Genomic DNA, 22065 nt, shown 5'->3' with positions numbered 1-22065 from the left:
CAAAAAGTATTAATATATTAGGCTCCCCTTTTTTCCCCTGAGATTTTCTGCCCTGAAGTACAAAAACAGACCATTGACAATATTAAGTTTTTGTGTGAATGAAATGCTCTATTTTATATTTTGGGTCTGGCATTAGCCTGCACTTTTAGGATAATGTACAATGAAAACAAGTGAGCCTAACAGCTATGAAGGAGCCCCTGTCCAGAATAGCAATTTGGTCTACCTAAACAAAATGTAACCTGAATTAAGCTTCTTGTTTCGACTTCTGTTCTTATTTACTTGCTTTTTATCTCAAGATTGTTTTGCTTTTTAAGGTATTTTGTGGTTCCATACAAGTTTAAGCTTATTTGTTCTAGTTTTGTGAAAATTACTATTGATATTTTGTTAGAGATTACACTGAATCTGTTTTCGCTTTGGGTAGTATGGTCATTTTAACAATATTTATTCTTCCAATCCATAGTTTGTCTTTTCATTTGTTTTTGTTATCTTCAATTTCTTTCATCAGTATTTTATAGTTTTCAGAGTACAAGTCTTTAACCTCCTTGGTTAAGTTAATTCCTTGGTATTTTATTTTGGTGCAATTGTAAATGGATTTGTTTTCTTAGTTTCTTTTTCTGCTACATCATTTTTAGTGTATAGAAATGCAACAGATTTCTATATATTTATTTTGTATCCTGTAGCAAATATTTATTTTTAAATCCTTATTGACAAACATGATTTTCTATTTTCTCTTTTTAAAATACTGATAGTATTTAAGAAAGCTATGCATATTATTTAGATACATTATGGTCTCCACCATAGCTGTTGTAAATGTTGTGTTGATTTAATAAATATGCCAGAATTGATATATCAAGAAACATAGGATTTTTTTACTTGATTTTATTTTGCTAAAGATGTTTGATTGGCTATTTGGTATTTATAATTGTTACCCAACAAGTACTTAAGGACACCCAAGACTAGGGTCATATATGCCTATTCAGAGTTCACTTTTTTTTTTTTTAATTTTTTAAATTTTTTTAAATTTGTATTTATTTATGATAGTCACAGAGAGAGAGAGAGGCGCAGAGACACAGGCAGAGGGAGAAGCAGGCTCCATGCACTGGGAGCCCTACGTGGGATTCGATCCCGGGTCTACCAGGATCGCGCCCTGGGCCAAAGGCAGGCGCCAAACCGCTGCGCCACCCAGGGATCCCCAGAGTTCACTTTTAAAGCTGATTTATTGATATTGGAAAGTGATAAGTAACAAAACTGAATTTAATTTATCTGCTGTAAAAAAACAGACCAGGAACTAATCCCAAAATGACTCTGGACACAAATGTTTTTTATTGATAAGAGTCGCTTCTTTAGAGTGAATTTTCTTTAAGAATAGTCCTTAAGGGATCCCTGGGTGGCGCAGTGGTTTGGCGCCTGCCTTTGGCCCAGGGCGCTGATCCTGGAGACCCGGGATCGAATCCCACGTCGGGCTCCCGGTGCATGGAGCCTGCTTCTCCCTCTGCCTGTGTCTCTGCCTCTCTCTCTCTCTCTCTCTCTCTCTGTGACTATCATAAATAAATAAAAATTAAAAAAAAAAAAGAATAGTCCTTAAATATCCTTTTCTTTACTTTCAGCCCACCATAATCTGTTACATATATCAAATATGAGTCACAGCATAATAAATAGGAACAACTTCAATTACATTTTTTCCCAAAATAAGCTATGTTAGGCAATTATTTTTTTAATTAGAGTGAGTTTTTTTTTGTTTTGTTTTGTTTTGTTTTGTTTTTTTGTTGTTGTTTTTTTTGCCAGAATGGAATAGTAATCACTTAACTCCGGTATTTCTTGAGAAGTTGAATAGCTATATCTTTATTTCAAATTAACCTTTAAAAAAATATATTCTGTTTTGTGATATCCATGGGACTATTATTCTTAGAAATGACAATTGGCCCCACACTTCTAACATAAACTACTTATTATCTAAAAGTCCCTTAGGGGCAGCCCCGGTGACCCAGCGATTTAGGGACGCCTTCAGCCCAGGGTGTGATCCTGGAGATCCAGGATCGAGTCCCACATTGGGCTCCCTGCATGGAGCCTGCTTCTCCCTCTGCTTATGTCTCTGCCTCTCACTCTCTCTGTGTCTGTCATGAATAAATGAATAAAATCTTTTTAAAAAATTAAATTAAAAAATAAAAAGTAATAAAAATCCCTTGGGATGCCTAGGTGGCTCAGTGGTTAAGCCTCTGCCTTTGGCTCAGGGCATCATCCTGAGGTCCTGGGATCGAGTCCTACTCGGGCTTCCTGAATGGAGCCTGCTTCTCCCTTTGCCTATGTCTCTGCCTCAATCTCTCTCTCTCTCTCTGTGTCTCTCATGAATAAATAAATAGAATCCTTTTTAAAAAATTAATTAAAAAAATAGAAGTCCCTTAAGTTGTCATAAGGGACATAATTTTGGGAATTACATTATGAAATTATTTTGCTTTTATATTTGTATATGAGCCCCAGCCAAAGCAAAGGGCCTGCTTTGATTTAAAGGATTTTTAGAATCACTCATGTGTATACTATCCAAGAAAGAACTTTTGAGTTTGTTTGTAGTATATGTCCTGTATATCTTCTGACATTTTATTTTTTAAGAAATATTTATTTATTTATTTATTTATTTATTTATTTATTTATTTTATTTAAAATCAATTTGCCAACATATAGTATAACACCCAGTGCTCATCGATGCCAACAAGTGCTAAAAAGATATTTTAAAGGGGGATCCTGCCCCAGTACCAGTACCATGAGTGCACTTGCACTCAGATCTTGGTTTCTAATATAATTCTCCAATAAGAGAAGCCATGCTTCTTGGAGAAACAGCTGGCTCTAACACCAAGGCAGGAAATATAGAAGATCAGCCTGGAACATGTTAAAGTACCAGAAGTTAAGGAAGTGCTTTAAAAAAAAATAGCCATTTGATGTGTGTGTGTGTTACCTTTACGTGGGAGCCAACTGAAAGAGCTCCTGGTGCCTAAAGCTAGAAAAAATAAGCAACAAAATAAAGTAGTATTGGACTGTAACCAAGAGTATAAAATAAATATTCATGAGTCTGTATTGATATAAATAATTGATTAAGTAAGTTAACTAGTGGAAGAGAAGAGACAGATCTCCAAAGCAGAATTCAAAGTAACTATATAGATGCTCTGCCCTCAAGGCAGGAGAACATAACTGCACCCTTCATGGTGTGGGCTACTCATAGTGACTTCCCTCTGAATGGTTCAGTACAGGAAGGTAGGAGAAATCTGACCTACACTATTTCAGCCAGGTGATCAAGGTCGATATAAGCAGTCAGAAATCTTGTCTGTAGTTTGTATCTTTGATCCAGTTTGATGGAAAATAGCATTTTATCTAGGTGGTCTCCCCCCCCCCAACCTATAACCTAAATCTTATAATGAGAAAAACAACAGACAAATTCTAAAAACAGTGCATCCTACTAAATACCTGACTTAGTACTACTCAAAACTGTCAGAGTGATCAAAAGCTAGGAAAATTGAGAAACTACCATGAGAAACTAAAGAGACATGATGGCTAAATGCAGTGTGACATCCTAAATGGGCTCTTGGAACAAGAAAAAGATATTAGGTAAATACCATAGAAATCTGAGTAAAGTATGGACATTATTTAATAATAATTTATCAGTATTGGTTCATTAATTATAACAAATGTACCATATTATGTAAGATGTTAATAATGGGGGAGGGGTGCCTGGGTGGCTCAGTGGGTTAAGTGCATTCTGCTCAGGTCATGGTCTCAGGGTCCTGAAATCGAGCCCTGTGTCAGACTTCCTGGTCAGCAGGGAGCCTGCTTCTCCCTCTCCCCTCCCATTCCTGCCACTTGTGCTTTTGTGCTCTCTCTCAAATAAATAAATAAATAAATAAATAAATAAATAAATAAATAAATAAATAAAATCTTTTAATAAATAAACTAGGGGTGGGGGTATTAGTTATACTCTGTGCTGTCTTTTCAATTGTTCTATGCAACTGTTGTAAAAAAGGTCTGTTAAAAAGAGAGAGAGAGAGAGAGAGAGAGAGAGGCACCTGAATGGCTTAATCAGTTAAGTGTTTGACTTGATTTCAGCTCAGATCATGATCTCAGGGTCTTGGGATCGAGCCCTGCTTCAGGTTCCATGCTTGTGGGGAGTCTGCTTGAGATTCTGTCTCTTTCCTTCTGCTCCTCCCCCCATTCACATTCTCTCTCTCTGTCTCTCTCAAATAAATCTTTTTTTTTTTTTTAAGATTTTATGTATTTATTCGTGAGAGACACAGAGAGAGGCAGGAGCCTGATTTAGACAGACTTTCTGAAAACTGGACTATATTGTTAAAGCCCTTCCTAAAGCTGCCTCTGCCCTACTATACTTGGCGTTATGCACTGAGTCTGCTTTGAGAGGCATTGTATTGCTATGACAACTCATGAGAGGACACATGGTGGAGAGATTTTTTTGTTTATAAAAACAGGGCATGGGGTTTAAAGGATTAAAGAAAGTTGCTCTAGACAATGGCATGTCCTCCTTTCTCAGTTTCAGTCATTATTTGCCTTCCCAGTATCCTTTTTTGCATCACTGTATCTTCTCCATATCATTAGACAAATTGTTTCCTTTTTTTGTAATCTGTAGTTTGAGAACAATAAGAGTTTGTTTTCAGGAAAAGATAATTATACTATTAACTAAGTATTGATTCTTCTTAAAACTATACGTACCCACAGGGGATTCTCATTTATGCTCTATATTCACATGAGGAAACTAAGAGGTGAAAACTTCCATCCATTCTCATACGCTGCTCAAAATGAGGTCTGTTGGATCACATGCTCTGAATCCCACTGCCCTTTTTGGATAACTGTAGGGCACATTCTGCCTTAGAGGTATAGCTACAATGGCTACAGTCTCTTTCCATCTGTTCTTGTAATGCAGCTGTTCCAAAACTTTTTTTTTTGAATCTCAGAACTCCTTAATACTCCGAAAAATTCAATCTTTAGTGATCTCTTGCTGTGGTTGAAATATATAAAGAAAATCCAACCTCATACAACTATGTAGTTGGAAAAGAGAAGAGTATTTTAATAGCTTTTCCAGATAATTGTGTATATTCTTTTTTGATTCTACACCAAAATGGGACAAGTGGTAATTTCTTAAAGGTTACTTACAAAGTAGAACCTAAACCAGATTCTAAAATTCTTTATACTCTTACTTCAAAATCCACTGGTCTGTCTTGAAACTTTGAATAATTTTACCCATGTATAATTTTGTAATATTATGTATCAGTCATTTGGATATTATGAGTTCACTGAGTTATGTAGATTTTCCAAATAGTGACACATTCATTATACAATATATATTTTTAAAAACCCACATTAGTTCATTTTACCACCAATCTCATTAGAATGTATTATATAAGTTTTAGGAAGCAATTGAAATCATGGTGGCAGAGAGAAGTTCTCTAAAATTCTAATTTTTGCTGGAAAATCTGTTTTTTCCACAAATACTGTGAGCTACATCCTTGAAGTATCATGTTCACTTCATGCATTTTCAGTGAAATATCTGCTAGATACATAATTCTTCATGATCATAGTTTGGTAGTCATTTTTTTCTTAAGTAAAAATAGTATTCTAAGAAAAAGTAGCTAGTTCAGCTTGCAACTCAGTAAGCACATTTCCTTGACACAGGCATTATATGTAAGTATGCAGCAAGTATTTTCTGCATATTTCCCAGTTCATCACACAGTATATTAAAAAGTCATGTATTCAGGGGTCCCTATTTAATGAATTAATAATTGTTAATGTTTCATTAAGCATTGTCTTAAGTGAAACTGGCCTTTAAAAAAAAAGCAACAACAACTATATTTGGTGGTGAAGAACACAATGACTACTAGTAATTTGGTGCCACTGCCTTGATTCAAGCTAAGATGCCAGATGTTTTACCCATCATTGCTTTTGCACCATCAGTGCAGATGTAAGACCTGGAAAATAAACAAAGTCATCTAAAAATTATTTTGACTGTCTGAATCCTCTGAAAGGATTTTGAAAACTCCACGAAGTTCTTAGACTGTTTGGGAACTGCTATTCAAATGTATCCTTTAAAAAATATCTAAAGTTTTATATACTCCATATTTTAAAGAAAACTCCTAATGAAATAATAATTTTGCATATCTAAGAATGTTATTTAAGGTGAAAGTACTGTGTTGAATTGTAGTAAAATATAGAAAAGAAAGACCTTCAGTATCTGCTACTATTAACACATACGTATTTTCCTTTAAAATACAATTTAAAAACTAAAATTACTACTTATATACAGTAAATTCAAACAATGCTAGAAGGTATATATATATATAATACCTGAATACCTCCATGCCTCTCCCTAAAATTAAATATTTCTCATATATACTTCCAGTAAAAACATACATATTTTTTACACTTTTTATTTTATAAAAGTATAATGAACAGTATCCAAGATACTGTTAGAATAATTTTATTTTTACTTAGAGAAGAAAGCATCTTTTTTTAAATTAAAATTCATTTAATTAACATAGCATATTATTAGTTTCAGGGGACAAAGCATATTTTAATAATAGTTTTGGTCATTTTTTTTTTTTTCATTTAGGGAAAACATTTAAGTGAACAAGTCTCAAAGAGCTTTTGTTTCCTCTTGTCATGGAAAGTTTTAACTTTTGAAAGAGCAAGAATCAATCTCCAGCTAACTCTAGAAATTATTAACTTTAGTTAACCAGTACCAACAAAAGATTGATGTGAACCACTTAAGATGTCAAAATAGAGGGATGCCTGGGTGACTCAGGCGTTAAGTGTCTGCCTTCGGCTTAGAGTGTGATCCCTGGATCCGGGATCGAGTCCTGCGTTGGGCTCCCTGCGGGGAACCTGCTTCTCCCTCTGCCTATGTCTCTGCCTCTCTCTCTCTGTATCGCTCATGAATAATTAAATAAATGTTTAAAAAACATATATATGTGTGTGTGTGTGTGTGTGTGTGTGTGTATCAAAATATAAATATTTTAAATGCAATGGCTAAAGATCCAAATTTGGAAATAGAAAGATCAGTGTGTATCAATATTAGTGATCAAGAGAAAGGGTAGAAGGAAAAGAATGAGAGAGGTGGGTAAAGATCAGGTCTTAGAGGACATGGAAAGGAATTTGGATTGTACCCTAAGTGTAATGGAAACCAATGGAGAATGTGCAGTGGTGATACCTGAATTACATCTTTAAGTGATCACTCTGGCTACTGTGTGGAAGATGGACTTTAGGATGTGAAGAGGACAGACGGGGTGGGAGGGGGTCAATAGTTGAAGTAACATGATAGTAGAATAGGATTATTGATATTAGTCGAAATGGTGCTGCTCAGATTCAGGGGATTCTTTGGAGGTAAGTTGTCAGAGTTTTGTTTCAAGTGGATGTAGGATATGAGGAAAGAGGGGGAATCAATGCTAGACTATGAGTTGGGTAACTGAGATGGGGTGGATTTACAAATCATTTCACTAAGGGGTTCTAACAACCAAAGACCAGGGTATTAGGTGGATCTTCAGGGTGAATATTGAAATTGTCAAGAGTGATAGTGGGTCTAAGAGTGGAAATGAGGTGGTGATCCAGGTATTGGAGTTACTGGTTCGTGAAGGAAAATGTGACTGAGGGCAGCCTGGGTGGCTCAGCGGTTTAGTGCCACCTTTGGCCTAGGGCTTGATCCTGAAGACCCGGGATCGAGTCCCACGTCGGGCTCCCTGCATGGAGCCTGCTTCACCCTCTGCCTGTGTCTCTACCTCTGTCTCTCTCATGAATAAATAAATAAAATCTTAAAGACTTTTCAGGGGCACCTGTGTGACTCAGTGGTTGAGCCTCTGCCTTTGGCTCGGGTCATGATCCTAGAGTCCTGGGATCTAGTCCTACATCAGTCTCCCCACAGGGAGCCTACTTCTCCTTCTGCCTATATCTGCCTCTTTCTATGTCTCTCATGAATAAATAAATAAAATCTATATAAATAAATAACCAACCAACCAGACATGCAAGCAAAGTAGAACAAGGTAAAACAGCAGACCAACTGATCATGAAGGAAATCTTTAGGAAACAAATCTTTAAGAAAACTAATGGCTATATTTTGAGGAATTTGAGAAAATATATCTGTAGTGCCAAAAACAGAACAAGAAAGCATTTGCAAATTTAAAATTTGATTAGGAAAACTTATAAGTTAAGAGGGGTTGAAAATAATATTGGAATAAAGATTAATGAGAAAAGACCTACATCTAGACAGAAGCTGATACAGTTTTACTACTGTCAAGTCAAATAATAATCTGAAAGACCTCAGAAATAACAATAGAGTTTATGTATAAGGAATAAGAGTTACATTGTCAGGGTACCTGATTGGCTCAGTTGGTAGAGCATGTGACTCTTAATCTCAGGGTTGTGAGTTCAAGCCCCATGTTGGGTATGGAGCCTATTTTTTAAAATAAATAAATAAATCATGTAAATAGAAAACCTGAGTTAAAAAAAAAAAAGAATCACAGTGCTATCAGAGTTCTTCTCATCACTGTCACTGGACCAAAGCCTTAAGTGCACAGTAGGAAAATTATTTTGAACTGACAAATTATTGATCAAGAATGTGAATGTAAAAATTAAAAACATTTTTAAACAGCAAGAACTGAAAGTTACTTCTAACACAGCATATTTGATATGATATCAAACAAAATAAGGCAGAAGACTAAGAGAAAAACGTGGGTCGAATGAAATGATGGCTTTACCCAGGAGTTGATTTAAGGACAGTATTAAGATCATAACTACATGGAAGGCTGTTCTGTGGTCAGTCAGATGTGGCCTCAGAAGAGACACAGAAAAGGCTCAAGGAACAAAGTTCATTATAAATCGCAGGTCTCAAGGAGTTACTGCATGCCATGCAGGATCACAGAAGCAGCACCAGGTTTTGGTCAAGTGGCAAAAGACGGAAGCAAGAGCAAAATCTAGGCCAGAATCTTCAGTGGGGTTTCCACAGGAAAGTCAAGGCAGGGCAGAGCAAGCAATTTAGGTCTGGCTAGTTTGAGTCATTCCCATGGGTTTGGGGCTCTGCCTGTTGTCTCTACTTAGTACTGGGCCTGGCTTGGCTAACTATATGCCTCCTGGGTTGCTTGGGCTGATGGAGGAGGTGTGTCTCAGAATTGGTCGGTTTGCATATCCAAGGCCTGCTCCTGGCTGAGCCCTTTGCTCAGAATTGACTAGCCAGGAAGTCTCTCCTCAGGCAGAAAGCTTTTTCTAAGATGTTGAAACATCATAATATACAGAAAATTGAAAAACATAAAAAATACAGAGGCTTAAGAGATAACTGGCCTGCCTGAAGCAGTAAGTGAGGGCCCCTTGAAGTGTATCTCTGAGAAGAAAATGAGTTCCTTAGGGTGCATCAGGCATACAATTGAGAAGCAGAATAATTTTTCAAGATGTGTTATAAGCTTGTTATCTGTGGTACACATATACACACAAATCCAAGAATTCCAAGCATAGAAATTGCAAGAAAATACAAAAGTTCAACAAGGAAATATGAGTCCTAGGAATTAAATGTGTCAGTTGATTGCTATTATGAAACTTTCAGGATACAGAGTAGAGAGAATAGCATGATGAATTCCTATATACCCATCACTAGATTCAATAGTTATAAAAAATATGCCATATTCATTTAATCTTTCCCTCCCTTTTTTCTGACTTGGCATAGAAGCATTTACAAGCAAACTATAAACTAATTTTTACCCATGCATCCTTCAATTTCAATCTCTAAAAGAAAATAAAGACATTTACTTTATAAATAATGCGATTAAGAAACCTACAAAATTAATTTCTTGGTATAATCTAACATTCCAGTTCATGATCAGGTTTCTCCACTTGTCTCAAGAACCTGTTTTTGTAGTGGATATGTTCAAGTTGATCCAGACAAGATCCTTGTGTGTGTGTGTGTGTGTGTGTGTGTGTGTGTTTCTCATGCCACCTGACCTATCGAAGAGTTCCCCTGTAGAATAGCCCACATTTAGGATTTGACTGTTTAATTTCTGGAGGTTGTCATTTAACTTGTTCCTCTATCTTTCTGTATTTCCAGTATTTTGAAGCCAGTTGTTGAAGTTTGATTGGGTTCAGGTTTTATATTTTTTGGCAAGACCTAATAGGTAATGATGTGTGAAATAGTTGATTTTCAGTATTTTATGGGGTTCATGGAAAAGTTCATTTTATTTTAAAAATAGAAATATTTTCCTCTGATAATCATGGCATTGGACAAGGAAATCCTATCATACTATCTGTTTTTCAGTGAACAACATGCATGGAGCCATGTTAAGGTAAACTGCTGTTTATTGGTTTTCTACTTTTAAAATCAAAATATAGTAAGAGAGGATCCCTGGGTGGCTCAGCAGTTTGGCGCCTGCCTTCTGCCCAGGGTGCAATCCTGGAGTCCCAGGATCGAGTCCCGCATCGGGCTCCTGGCATGGAGCCTGCTATCCCTCTGCCTGTGTCTCTGCCTCTCTCTCTCTATGTCTATCATAAATAAATTTTAAAAAATCTTCAAATATATATATATATATATGTAGTAAGATAAGATTTCGTTGCGTTTAGGCAACAGAATGTAGTTACTCAGTTTGTCAACATAAATTAGGAGAAGTTGGGTAGGGAAAGTAGGAAAGGCACCTGCATCCTTATCTACAAATGAGGGGATTAAGAGATATGGAATAAAAATCATAAGTTTAAGTATATTTAAGATTACAAAGGAAACAGATTATAGTTTTAGAATAATACAATTATTAGAAATATGGAAGAAAGTGTTAGTATAAATGACCTTTAATCTACATCTCTCATATAAGAGGATTAATAGATAAAATCTAAAAATGTTTTTACTGCTTTTGTTAAATTAATCATTTTTATTTAAATTCTCATAGAGGTAATCAACAGAGAAACTTAGGAACAGACTTTTAAGGTGGTTGTGTCTGGAGAGTGGAATGGGGGTGGGAGGAGTGAAAGGGATTATTACTTTTTACCGTACATTTTTCTAGACTCTTTGTTGTGGCTGTTTAACCATGCACATTAATTAAGGAAAATAATACCTTTTTTCTCCTTAGTCTTAATTTTGACCCTAAAATGTAGTTTTATCAAGTAAAGTCTACTTTAATGTGACTTTAGTTTTCAAATGTGTGATGACAACAGGTCAGATATATGAAAGAATTAAGCATACATCAGAAAAAGTCTTTGTACTTGGTAGTTGTAGATCTAGAGCCCAATAGTAGTGAATTCTGGCTTGCTGAAAGAAATGTTATCAAAGTCCTATGCACTTAAAGGATTTGAAATGCTTGCCTTTTCAGTTGTTGCCATTTGTTTTCTGATTTGGGGCCTCTCTGTCATGTGCAGAGCCAGTGTCTTTAAAATTTTAGTATATTTAGTTTTTAAATTTCAGTGTAATGACAGCATGCCACAAAGTAACAAACTGCCTCAAGAAAATGATCCTGAAAAGAAATGAGAGCTCCAAAAATAACTTCTGTGGTCAACTAAAGAAAAGCTAAGGATAATAAACTTTAGGAGGGTGATAGATACTTCACAGAGAAGTTTCACTAATTGCTTTAAACTATGAATGGTTAGTATCTCCCTATCCAGAAACTGATCCACTATATATAATGAATATAGACAACTGAAGAATTTCCAGAAATTTCAGAAGGTTGCTTTTCAAAAAAAAAAAAAAGAAGAAGAAGAAGAAGGTTGCTTTTCCTGAGCAGGAGAAATCCCACATTTCATTGGAAGATCAGATTTCATAACTCACCATACTTGAAAGAATGCAGAATTTGAAGAGTGCTTTAGGCAAGAGATGGAGGGTCAAAATAATCTCTCTGGACATAATCCTAGTTGAAAAGAGAAAGATGTATGAAAGCTTTGAAACAATGCCATGGAAAAATGTTACCTGGCAACCATTTATTTACTTCATGCTTATTAGTTTTAGCATGATGTATTCAGATTTAAATTACAGATGTCTTTAACCTAAGTTTGTTAATTGCACAAAACTCTTCCCTCAGAACTTATTTTAATGTAATGAAATCTCTGGTAATGAGCCCTGAAGTTTCTTTAGTCTCAGGAGATACTGAGTTTAGCTCTTCTGTTGAACTCCTTTGTTTACTTTTTCATCTCAGATTACTAATTTTCATTCATTATAAAATCTGGTAGAAGAATATATTATGTATATTTATATAATTCATGTGTTCTAAGAATTATTTACTTTTCAGTGACAATGATTATAGAATCTAGTTATTAAAATGAGCAGCGGATATGAAATCAGACTGAATCATAATCTTGGCTCTAATCCTAGATTATAAAACAGTGGACAAATCATTTAATTTCTCTGGGCCTATTACCTCATTTATGAATAAAGGAGTCAGATTCAACCCTTTAATCCATGATTCTGTTTCACAATCAAAATCGTTAAGGTATATATGTAATGGAAGATTTTATGAAGAGTATGTACAAACTTATTATCCTCAGCTCTTGCCATGTTCCTTAAACTAATGAAGTGGAAAACATGAGATGATTTTTCCTTTTGCCTAAATTTATAAACTGACAGAATTTATAAATCTGGCTCAACTTTTCCTGGGAGGAAAAAGAAAAACTCCATATTAGATCTAATAGATACTAAACCAAAATGATATATAATTTAATTTTTTAAAGTATTGAATTCACAAAGGAAATCCAGAGAGTTTTTTCCAGTAATTATTGCTACTAAATAATGTACTCCAAAACAGTGGCTTAAAACAATAATAATAGTTTAGTTAGCTGATGAACCTGCATTTGGGTAGCTTTCTTCTGCTCCACACAACATCAGCTGAAATAGCCCAAAGATTGGGGCTGATTAAGCATTTTCTCCGTTCTCCCCTTTATAACAAAACACCTCAAAAGAGTAATTGTCTTCTGCTATTTTCCCTTTTTAAGATTATTTTTAAAAATGCTTCACTTTGAAATAATTTCAAATATAGAGAAAATCTGTCAGAAGGGAGAAGATTCCTGTATCCCCTCAGCCAGATTCCCCAGTTACTAACATTATTGAATTTGTTTCATTGTCATTACTCCTTCCTTTCCCTCTCCCTACACACACACACCCCTAAACATGCATGACCATTCATTCTTTATCGAACCTTTAGAAATAAAGCTTTATACATGATATCCCGTCACACCTAAATGTTCCAGTCTATATTTTCCAATGAGAACATTCTCCTATGTAACTGACATGCACTTTCCAAACAAGGAAGCCAGCATTGTTAAAACACTGCCACCCAATCCACAAACCTCACTCATATTTCACCATCTCAGCAGTATGTCTTATGATATATTTTCTGATCCAGGCTCCTGTCGACAATATGTGATTCATTTAGTTGTCATATCTGTTCAGACTCATTCAATTTGAAATAGTACTGTGGTCTTTTCCCTTGATAGTTTTATTGAGTACAGACTTGACATTATGTAGGATGACCCTAAACCTTGATTGACTTGATGGTGACTGATAACCATACTTAAGTCACACATTCTTGGCAACAGCACCCTGAAATGAAGTTAAGAATTACACGAAGTGATACAAAACATCAACCTGTTGATCACTGGTCATGTTAACCTTGATATCCTGGTCACCTTGGCATCTGCCAGATTTTCTACAGTAAAGTCACCATTAGTCCTTTTGTAATTGGTTAGTATTTTGTAGAGAGTTTTCCAAGAGTATGTTCCTCATCTAACCTCCACCCACCAGCTTTGGCATCCATTGACAACTCCCATATGAATCAAACACCTGTGTGATAGTTGCCAAGTGGTGATTTTCTATTTCATTTGTTCCTTCTACATTTATCAGTTGGACACTCTACTAAAAGGAGGAGCTTTTCCTTCATTTATTTATTTATTGATAACATAAAGAATCATTAATAACCATTTTATTTATAAGAAGTAATCCATTATTTACCATTATTTATTTTGAGGTTAAAATGGTCTATTTGGTCACTGGGAGCCCCTTCTGGTTGCTTCCTGTGTTTTTTTTTTTTTATAACTCCCATCATTCACTGAGTATTTTCTTTCTTTTAAGCATAGAAAGTATCCCAGAGTCACGTTGTATTTTCCCTGGCCCAGCTCTGGAATCAGTCTTTTCTCCAGATAGCTCTGGTTCCTCTTAGCAAAGGATAGGTATTTAGAAAAAAATATCTGAGCCCTTGATGTGCTTAATGCTATGGGAGTGTCATCACCTCTAGGGCCCCTCAGTCAAAAAAGCTAGGAAAATACATATAATGTTAGAAGGAAGTTAATTTTAATATATTGGAGCTTTGATTGCAAGGCATTAACTAACAGCATTGCATGCTATTACAATCAGTGAGAAAAAATTAACTTTTATTTTCTTTCTTCCTCCTCCTCTAGGTATGTGTAATCCTCGAAACTATAGTGACACACCTCCAACCTCAAAGAGCACGGTGGAAGAACTTCATGAGCCAATCCCTTCTCTCTTCCGAGCACTCACAGAAGGAGACACTCAGTTGAACTGGAACATTGTTTCCTTCCCTGTTGCAGAAGAACTCTCACATCATGAGAATCTGGTTTCATTTTTAGAAACAGTGAACCAGCCACACCATCAAAATGTGTCTGTTCCTAGCAATAATGTTCACGCACCTTATTCCAGTGACAAAGGTAATTCCCCACAGTTGACTTTCTGTCTTGCCCCCTCATTTTCTATGTGGTCTGTGAAACCTTTATTTATCTTTTAGAGCAGTTTTTGGTTTTGAGTTTGTCTTCTCTTGAATTATGGACTTTAATAACCCTAATCCCTAAGTAGATAAGGAGGCATGTCAAGCATATTGTCACCACTCCATAGCCTCAGTGATAGAGATTGTGTTGAAAGATAGATAACTTGGTTCTAATTTTGATGTTTGTATTAGGCTTTAATGTTCTTTCTGTAAGATAGCAACAGAGCTGCTTGCTTAATATAGTATTGCTCACTGTCAGATAACATTCAGAGTGTCCTAGGCAGTCACATTTTTGTAAAAGCATTGGTACTACAAATGATGCCACGCTCATCAGCTAAATTTCTTTATGAGCCAGTTGGTATCTAATTTCCAGGTATAAACTAACTCTAGTACTCTTGGTCAGAAGGGGAACTAAATGGAAGAATGGCTTATATAACTTTGAGAAGCATATTGAAGAATACTTATTAGTGGGGATAGATCATTCCTTAATTTTGGAATGTACAGGGCATATATAACTTCTATAAAGTCTTTGAGGGGATCCCTGGGTGGCGCAGTGGTTTAGCGCCTGCCTTTGGCCCAGGGCACGGTCCTGGAGACCCGGGATCGAGTCCCATGTCGGGCTCCCGGTGCATGGAGCCTGCTTCTCCCTCTGCCTATGTCTCTGCCTCTCTCTCTCTGTGTGACTATCATAAATAAATAAAAAAAAATTTTTTAAAGTCTTTGTTATTTTCAAATAAAAGACTCCACAATTTTACTGTGTTAAAATAAGGTAATTATGAAAATTTCAGTTATTTCTTAAAATATGAGGTGAATTATACATAAATAGTATAATTTGTACTCTTTTTACTTGGCTTTTTGTCATGCCCTCTATTACAGTCCTGCCAATCTGAAATAGTATGAACTTTGGACATTAGTAGTAAAAGCAAAATAGCATTTGTTAATGATCTCAGAGTAAGAATTCTTACTGTTTTTAGCTAAACTGCTTTATTTTTTTGTTTAAGATTTTATCTATTTATTCATGCGAGACACAGAGAAAGAGGCAGAGGGAGAAGCAGACTCCATGCAGGGAGCCCAATGTGGGACTCGATCCCGGGACTCCAGGATCATGCCCTGAGCTAAAGGCAGACGCTCAACCACTAAGCCACCCAGCCGTCCCTTAGCTAAACTACTTTAAAAGACAAATTCTAGATATTGGAAAACATCAGAAATATATTAAATATGCCTCATTCAGATATTTTGCTACCATTTTCCCCATTAAAATATAACCTACACAATAGATATTAAATAATAATTCATAAATTTTATTCAAATATTTTTAACTTAGTGAAATAATTACCAGGCAGCCAAGTTTCCTGGAAACACCAACTATCTTTCAAGAGTTAAAATATTTCCTCTTTTGACACCTTCGCTAGGTATCCCTGCTCCCAGTTAAACTACTTACTCCTATTCTTTCTCCTCATATTGGTGTTTCGATTTGTTATGTGTTTTTAATTTATGGGTCTACCATTTTCTACTTAGTTCCTTGGATCCTCTGATTACTCTTTGAGTCCATAATGGCTCTTCCATAGTAGGTGTTTAATAAATACCTGTTGAATAATTAAATGAGAAAAAGTTGATAGATACTAATCACCTGAGATTCAAAGCTACCCTGTTCTGCCCACCACCAATCCCTAGTCTGCCTGGTGTTGTGCTGTACTGGCCTCCCTGTTTTCTGTCTTGACCTGGTACCCAGTGGTGGTTCTGCTATCTCCTGATGCTAACCATTCACTGCAGTCAGACTTGCCTCCATTCCATTCCCCATGTACACTACACTGGTCTCCTTGTGACTTTCCTTATTTTGTTACTGATAATTTTGCTGTCAATTCTTCTTCCTAATACAGCTTTTTCCATGAAGCCTTTCCTTACTATACAGACCTCTCGTGATATATCAGTTCCATATATGGCTCCGTAAAATAACAGATTTTAATCATACCCCCTCTATTAATGGTTTTTACTGTCTTGTATTTATTTCATGTACCTTATCATCCTAGCTAGGTCATCATAGGGCATTAACCACCAGGAGCACTAAAAATTGAAACAGTCAAAAATAATTGTGTGGGAAAACAAGACTAGGAAATTGCTACTGATAATAGTAATTTTTATTTATTTATTTTTAATATTTTTTTAAAGATTTTATTTATTTATTCATGAGAGACACAGAGAGAGTCAGAGACATAGGCAGAGGGAGAAGCAAGGCTCCCTGTGGAACCCACTCATGTAGTTCAGTCTCACAACCCAGAGATCATGAGCTGAAACAAAGTCAAGAGTTGTCCACTCAACCAACTGAGCCACCCAGGTGACCCAAGAACAATATTTTTCAGACATCTTTTAGCTAGAGAATTCTCTCATCTAAGGAAATCTTATCAGAAATGCCCAAACTAAGATTTTTTTTTCATTTATTTATTCATGAGAGACACAGAGAGAGAGGCAGAGACATAGTCAGAGGGAGAAGCAAGCTCCCTGTGGGGGCCCAATGTGGGACTCAATCCCAGGACCCTGGGTTCACGACCTGAGCTGAAGACAGGCACTCAACCACTGAGCCACCCAGGTGCCCAGAAATGCCCAATTTATTTTTTTTCTTTTCTTTTTTTAAGATTTCATTTATGTATTAGAGACAGAGACAGAAACAGACACAGGCAGACGGAGAAGCAGGCTCCATGCAGGGAGCCCGACGCGGGACCGGATCCCGGGTCTCCAGGATCACAACCTGGGCTGAAGGTGGCGCTAAACCGCTGCACCACCTGGGCTGCCCAAGAAATGCCCAATATAAAAAGCACAGCTCTGAAGCACAGCAAATGTTAAACCCAGTAATTTCAACTTTGAGATCAAAATCCAGAATCTGATAAAGTGACTAAGGAAGCCCCTTCACCTTCTTAAAGCAGGAGTGGGGACTTGACTTCCTTCTCAATATAATTAACAGATATGATCTTTTTTCCTACAACTCATCCACTGTCCTGTGCAGACTAGCAGTAAGAGAACTAAGAATAACTATTTTTTAAATTAATTTATTTATTTATGATAGTCACAGAGAGAGAGAGAGGCAGAGACATAGGCAGAGGGAGAAGCAGGCTCCATGCACCGGGAGCCCGATGTGGGATTCGATCCCGGATCTCCAGGATCGCGCCCTGGGCCAAAGGCAGGCGCCAAACCGCTGCGCCACCCAGGGATCCCAAGAATAACTATTAATATCAGCCAGGTATTAAAGCATTTCCTACTTTTCCTCTTTCTTGCTCTGAGCTCTTAATTTTTTATTTTTCAGAACATATGTGTACTGTGGTTTATTTTGATGACTGCATGTCCATACATCAGTGTAAAATATCCTGTGAGTCCATGGGAGCATCCAAATATCGCTGGTTCCATAACGCCTGCTGTGAGTGCATTGGTCCAGAGTGCATCGACTATGGTAGTAAAACTGTCAAATGTATGAATTGCATGTTTTAAAGAAGGAGAAGAATGTAAACCAATTTAGTCAACAAGAAAGATATAAAAGCTATTTGGTGAGGTCTACTGGTTGCACTAGAATGCCGGCAGGTTAAGAAGATGAAAGAATTTGGACTGAGTTAAAGTGTGACAAATTCAGTAATGTGGTAAATCATAAGTAAAACTACTCTAGTTGATTTTTTAGCCCACTGGCAATAAACCCCCTCCTCTATATACATTTACAACTTGGCCATATGAGAAGCAAGGACACAGAGAATTCCTTGAAAGATCTGAGAGTCCTGACATAAAGCCTGGTGTCATTTTTTTTCTAGCATTCCAAAGTCTTTGATTTTGAAAATGTTAGAGCACATTAACATAAGTTATAATTTCTTCATTTACTACTACTGGGACACTGTCATTCACTGTGCCTTGTCTCGTTTATCTCTTCTATAAATAGAGTAGATATTCAAATATATCACCCTGAGAATCCACATAAAAATCACTGTTAAAAGCTTAATTTCAAACCTTGTAAAACTTTGTTAGTTTTAGAAAGTAAATGCTTACTACATTTTACAATTTAAAACTTTTACGTAGTAGAATCTATCCTATAATACACATGCTGTCAGAACTTTGGGCAAAGTTTCTCCATCTCTTACATCCCTCTGCCCAAAGTGCTTTTGTAGGTAGGTAGTGATGAAGAATTTTGAACAAGAATTTCAAGGCACACCTATGACACTGCATTAAATATTCTGCTAGGATAAATAGAGAGTTAAGGCATTTCTCTAACTTAAGGTACCAGTTTAACGAGCACTAGGAAGGGGAAATGCCTGCCAAGTCAGACTCCACTTAAAGCACCAGAGAAACAGCTTGTCTCATTGTACAGAGATGGTGAGGTGAAAAGGAAAAGCTGTAATCTTGGGTAGAATGAATGAGCCTCTCAGCCTTAGCATGGGCAGAGCCATGTTCCCCAATAATGAGTGATAGGAGGGAATAAAGAAGGAACTTACAGGTGTGAGCAGGGAAGGTTGAAAATGCTGGTAATTCTTATTGGAAACAAACTTAAAACTATTTACATTAATTATTTTGTTATATTGTAATCCTTCCTTTAGGTTTCTATCTGGATCGAATGTTCTTATTAAACAAGTATAATCATACAGTGAGAGGTTAAGATTATGAAATGAAAGAGAAATCTGTTCAAGGCAATGTTAATTTCAAATACACAATAGACTATTTTGTTTTATATGTTCCAGTAATGAGAAGCTTAAATACTATGTGCCCTTCATTGTAATAAAACCTGTCTTCAAGCATGAATCTAAAACATAAATATTTATAACACAGAGACTCTTTACAAAATTATTGATTTCTTCAGTACATTATGAATTACACGTAACTTGTAGGAATACCTTTTTATATGTCTAAGTATTTTAGTACATAAAAATAGATAATGCTCTTAGACACTTTGTATTCATTATATGAACAGTAGTAGTTAGTTACAAGATCATATGTAATACCATGATTAACCATCATAAAATCTGAAGCCTTAACACTTTTTCTTGGTCTTTTTGGACAACTCTAATGAATATTCAAGGTACTTTAGCCTTTTCAGAAACTTTTGGCCTTTTAAAAAAAGCTAAAATTTAGCTCTTGTATGTATTTTTTTAATAGCAAAACATTGGAATATCTGTTTCTTACTTTTATCTAGAATGCCTCTGTTTAAAAGTGCCTTGAAAACATTTTAGCTCCCCTTCTTCATTAATGCCTGTAAAGCTAAAGGTTTTCTTAAAGCCTTTTAAACTTAAAAAAGAGAGAGTTTTAAAAGAATCTGCATCCAGCAGCTTTATTTCCACTTTGCTATTCTTCAAAATAATTTCATACTTATGAACAGAGAAATCCTTTTGTGTTTATTGACTGCATGCTTAATGTTGCCTTAAAAATGCCAACAAACATTTCTTAACCACATTTATCATCTTGATTAGGCTTCCATTCTTAAATTTTTAAGTGTAATATCTCTTCTGCCCCTATACTGGAAGGGTAATTTCTTGAACCATATTGTATTTTAACTAATTTTCCTTACAACTTTTTCTCCCAATGGAAATTAATCCTAAGTGTAATGGTAAATTTTATATTCAGTTTTGCTTAGTTTTTGTGGTTTATAATCGGGTTGAAAGAGTTCACCTAGAAGATTCCATTTCCAGTTTATAATGTATTTCAGGTTTTGAATAACAATATTTCCAAATTAAAATGTAAGTGTATTTTCCCCCACTAAAATGTAGAACTTGTATTACCATTCTAAAAGTATAGTTCACTTCCATATTGAAACTCTTTTAAAATTCTTTTTAAAAAAATCAAAAATTATGTTAACTTTTTTATAACTAGATTTAAAAAAATAAACCTCAATCAGCAGCTATTATAAAAGCCATATATAAAAGGTTCTTTCCTAGAGTAAGACATGTCTTTGCTAGGTAGATTTTTGGTCCTTTCCCACCCCATAGCACCTAATTATTGGAGAAATTGTACTCAAAATAGTGGCACCAAATCAAACGATAATTCAAACAAAATAAGTTTTTGTTTACATAGAATGCTATAAAATGCTTTCATTTAGAAAAACTATTTCTAAAGATTCAGAAAACAAAATTGGTAAGATACTAGAATTTTTGAACAATTATTTATAAAGCAGAGTAGCATCAAAATAGGGAAAAGAAACTAAGACTTCTGAAAAATTAGGTAAATATAAATAAGCCACATATTTAAAGTTTGTTTTTGTGATACTTCTTTGAAGATTTTTAAAAATCTATTCTACATTCCCCAGAGTTTATGTTAATTGTGTTTCAAATGATCTACAACATACAGAATTATGTATTTTTTCTTTGGTTGTCCCTATAAGCAAAAGAATATTTTAATAAAAAATTAAAATGAGTGTGTCATGCTTTTTTTTTAACTTCAGCATAGAAGAAACACCAGAATAAGTTTGAGATTTCTGTCTAGTGAAGTTATAGTTTAAACGAAGCATGTCCCCTTGTCTCTGGATGTCCCTACAGATTGTGTTGAAACAAATGCTCTTTAACAGTATGCTTTCTGCCTTTTCATGTGGTTTATTCCAATACCGGGGAGATTTTGAAATGAAATACTTAACATTCTCCTTGTTCCTCAAGCCTCAGGAGAACTATCTGATGATGATTGGAAGAAGTTACAGGAAGGTCAAGGTAGGAAAATCACTCCTCATGCTCCCACAGTAATAATTCTCACAGGGTTGTGTTATTAGATTCGAGAGTCCATAGGCTATCCTCTATGGTAGAATCCGTGTTATTTCACAGAATCTACATTCTGAAAGCCTAGTGGACAGGAGGATCTAGAAAAGGAAAAATTCAAGAGGACAGGTTGCCAGCCCAAGTGACTTAACCGAATGAGAGATCTAAGAAATTTGGGGGGTAGAATTCATTTCCAGAAGGACTGTACATTTGATGAAGAAAGTTGTTGTTTTGCTGAAAGTGTCCAGCGGCAGTGAGCCATGTGGCACTAAGAGGCAGAGGGTCAGTCTGGAGGTGCAGAGTTGGGATGGAGCATCCCAACTGGGAAAATCAGAAGGCAGGCAGGCTGTGGTATGGCTGGCTCCACCCAGCAGCCCACACTGGCGGGTTTTAAGTTCCTTAAGCCAGCAGACACTCCGTTAGCTTATAGGTGTTAGGAGTTATGATTCTTAGGCCTCTTAGATATTTCCTAACCAATTAAAAATTCATTTTACATCTTTTTAGTTTGAAGTCTGTGCTTGAAGGATGGAGTCAGCAACAACCCCAAGGTCCAGCTTTTGAGGTGAGAATTCTCAGTGCAAAAGCAAAGAGAAAAGATTTCTGCCCTCCCAGAGTGGTGCTGGGACCCAGAAAGAAGC

General features: G+C 35.9%; 1 protein-coding gene across 2 annotated transcripts in view; it reads left to right on the top strand.

The window, feature by feature from the left end:
- TWSG1 (twisted gastrulation BMP signaling modulator 1) overlaps window positions 1-21096 on the top strand; it is a 63050-nt gene extending 41954 nt beyond the window's left edge. For both annotated transcript variants that reach the window (XM_072828725.1, XM_072828724.1), the window contains exons 4-5: window positions 14398-14664; window positions 18019-21096. In XM_072828725.1, the coding sequence (XP_072684826.1) occupies window positions 14398-14664; window positions 18019-18200 (449 nt within the window). In that variant the 3' untranslated portion in view covers window positions 18201-21096. The remainder of the gene's footprint in view (window positions 1-14397; window positions 14665-18018) is intronic.
- Window positions 21097-22065: the final 969 nt, after the last annotated feature.

This window comes from Canis lupus, chromosome 6, assembly GCF_048164855.1.
Source record: "Canis lupus baileyi chromosome 6, mCanLup2.hap1, whole genome shotgun sequence".
Classification (NCBI taxonomy): domain Eukaryota; kingdom Metazoa; phylum Chordata; class Mammalia; order Carnivora; family Canidae; genus Canis; species Canis lupus.
This window is presented reverse-complemented; position numbering and strand designations above follow the sequence as displayed.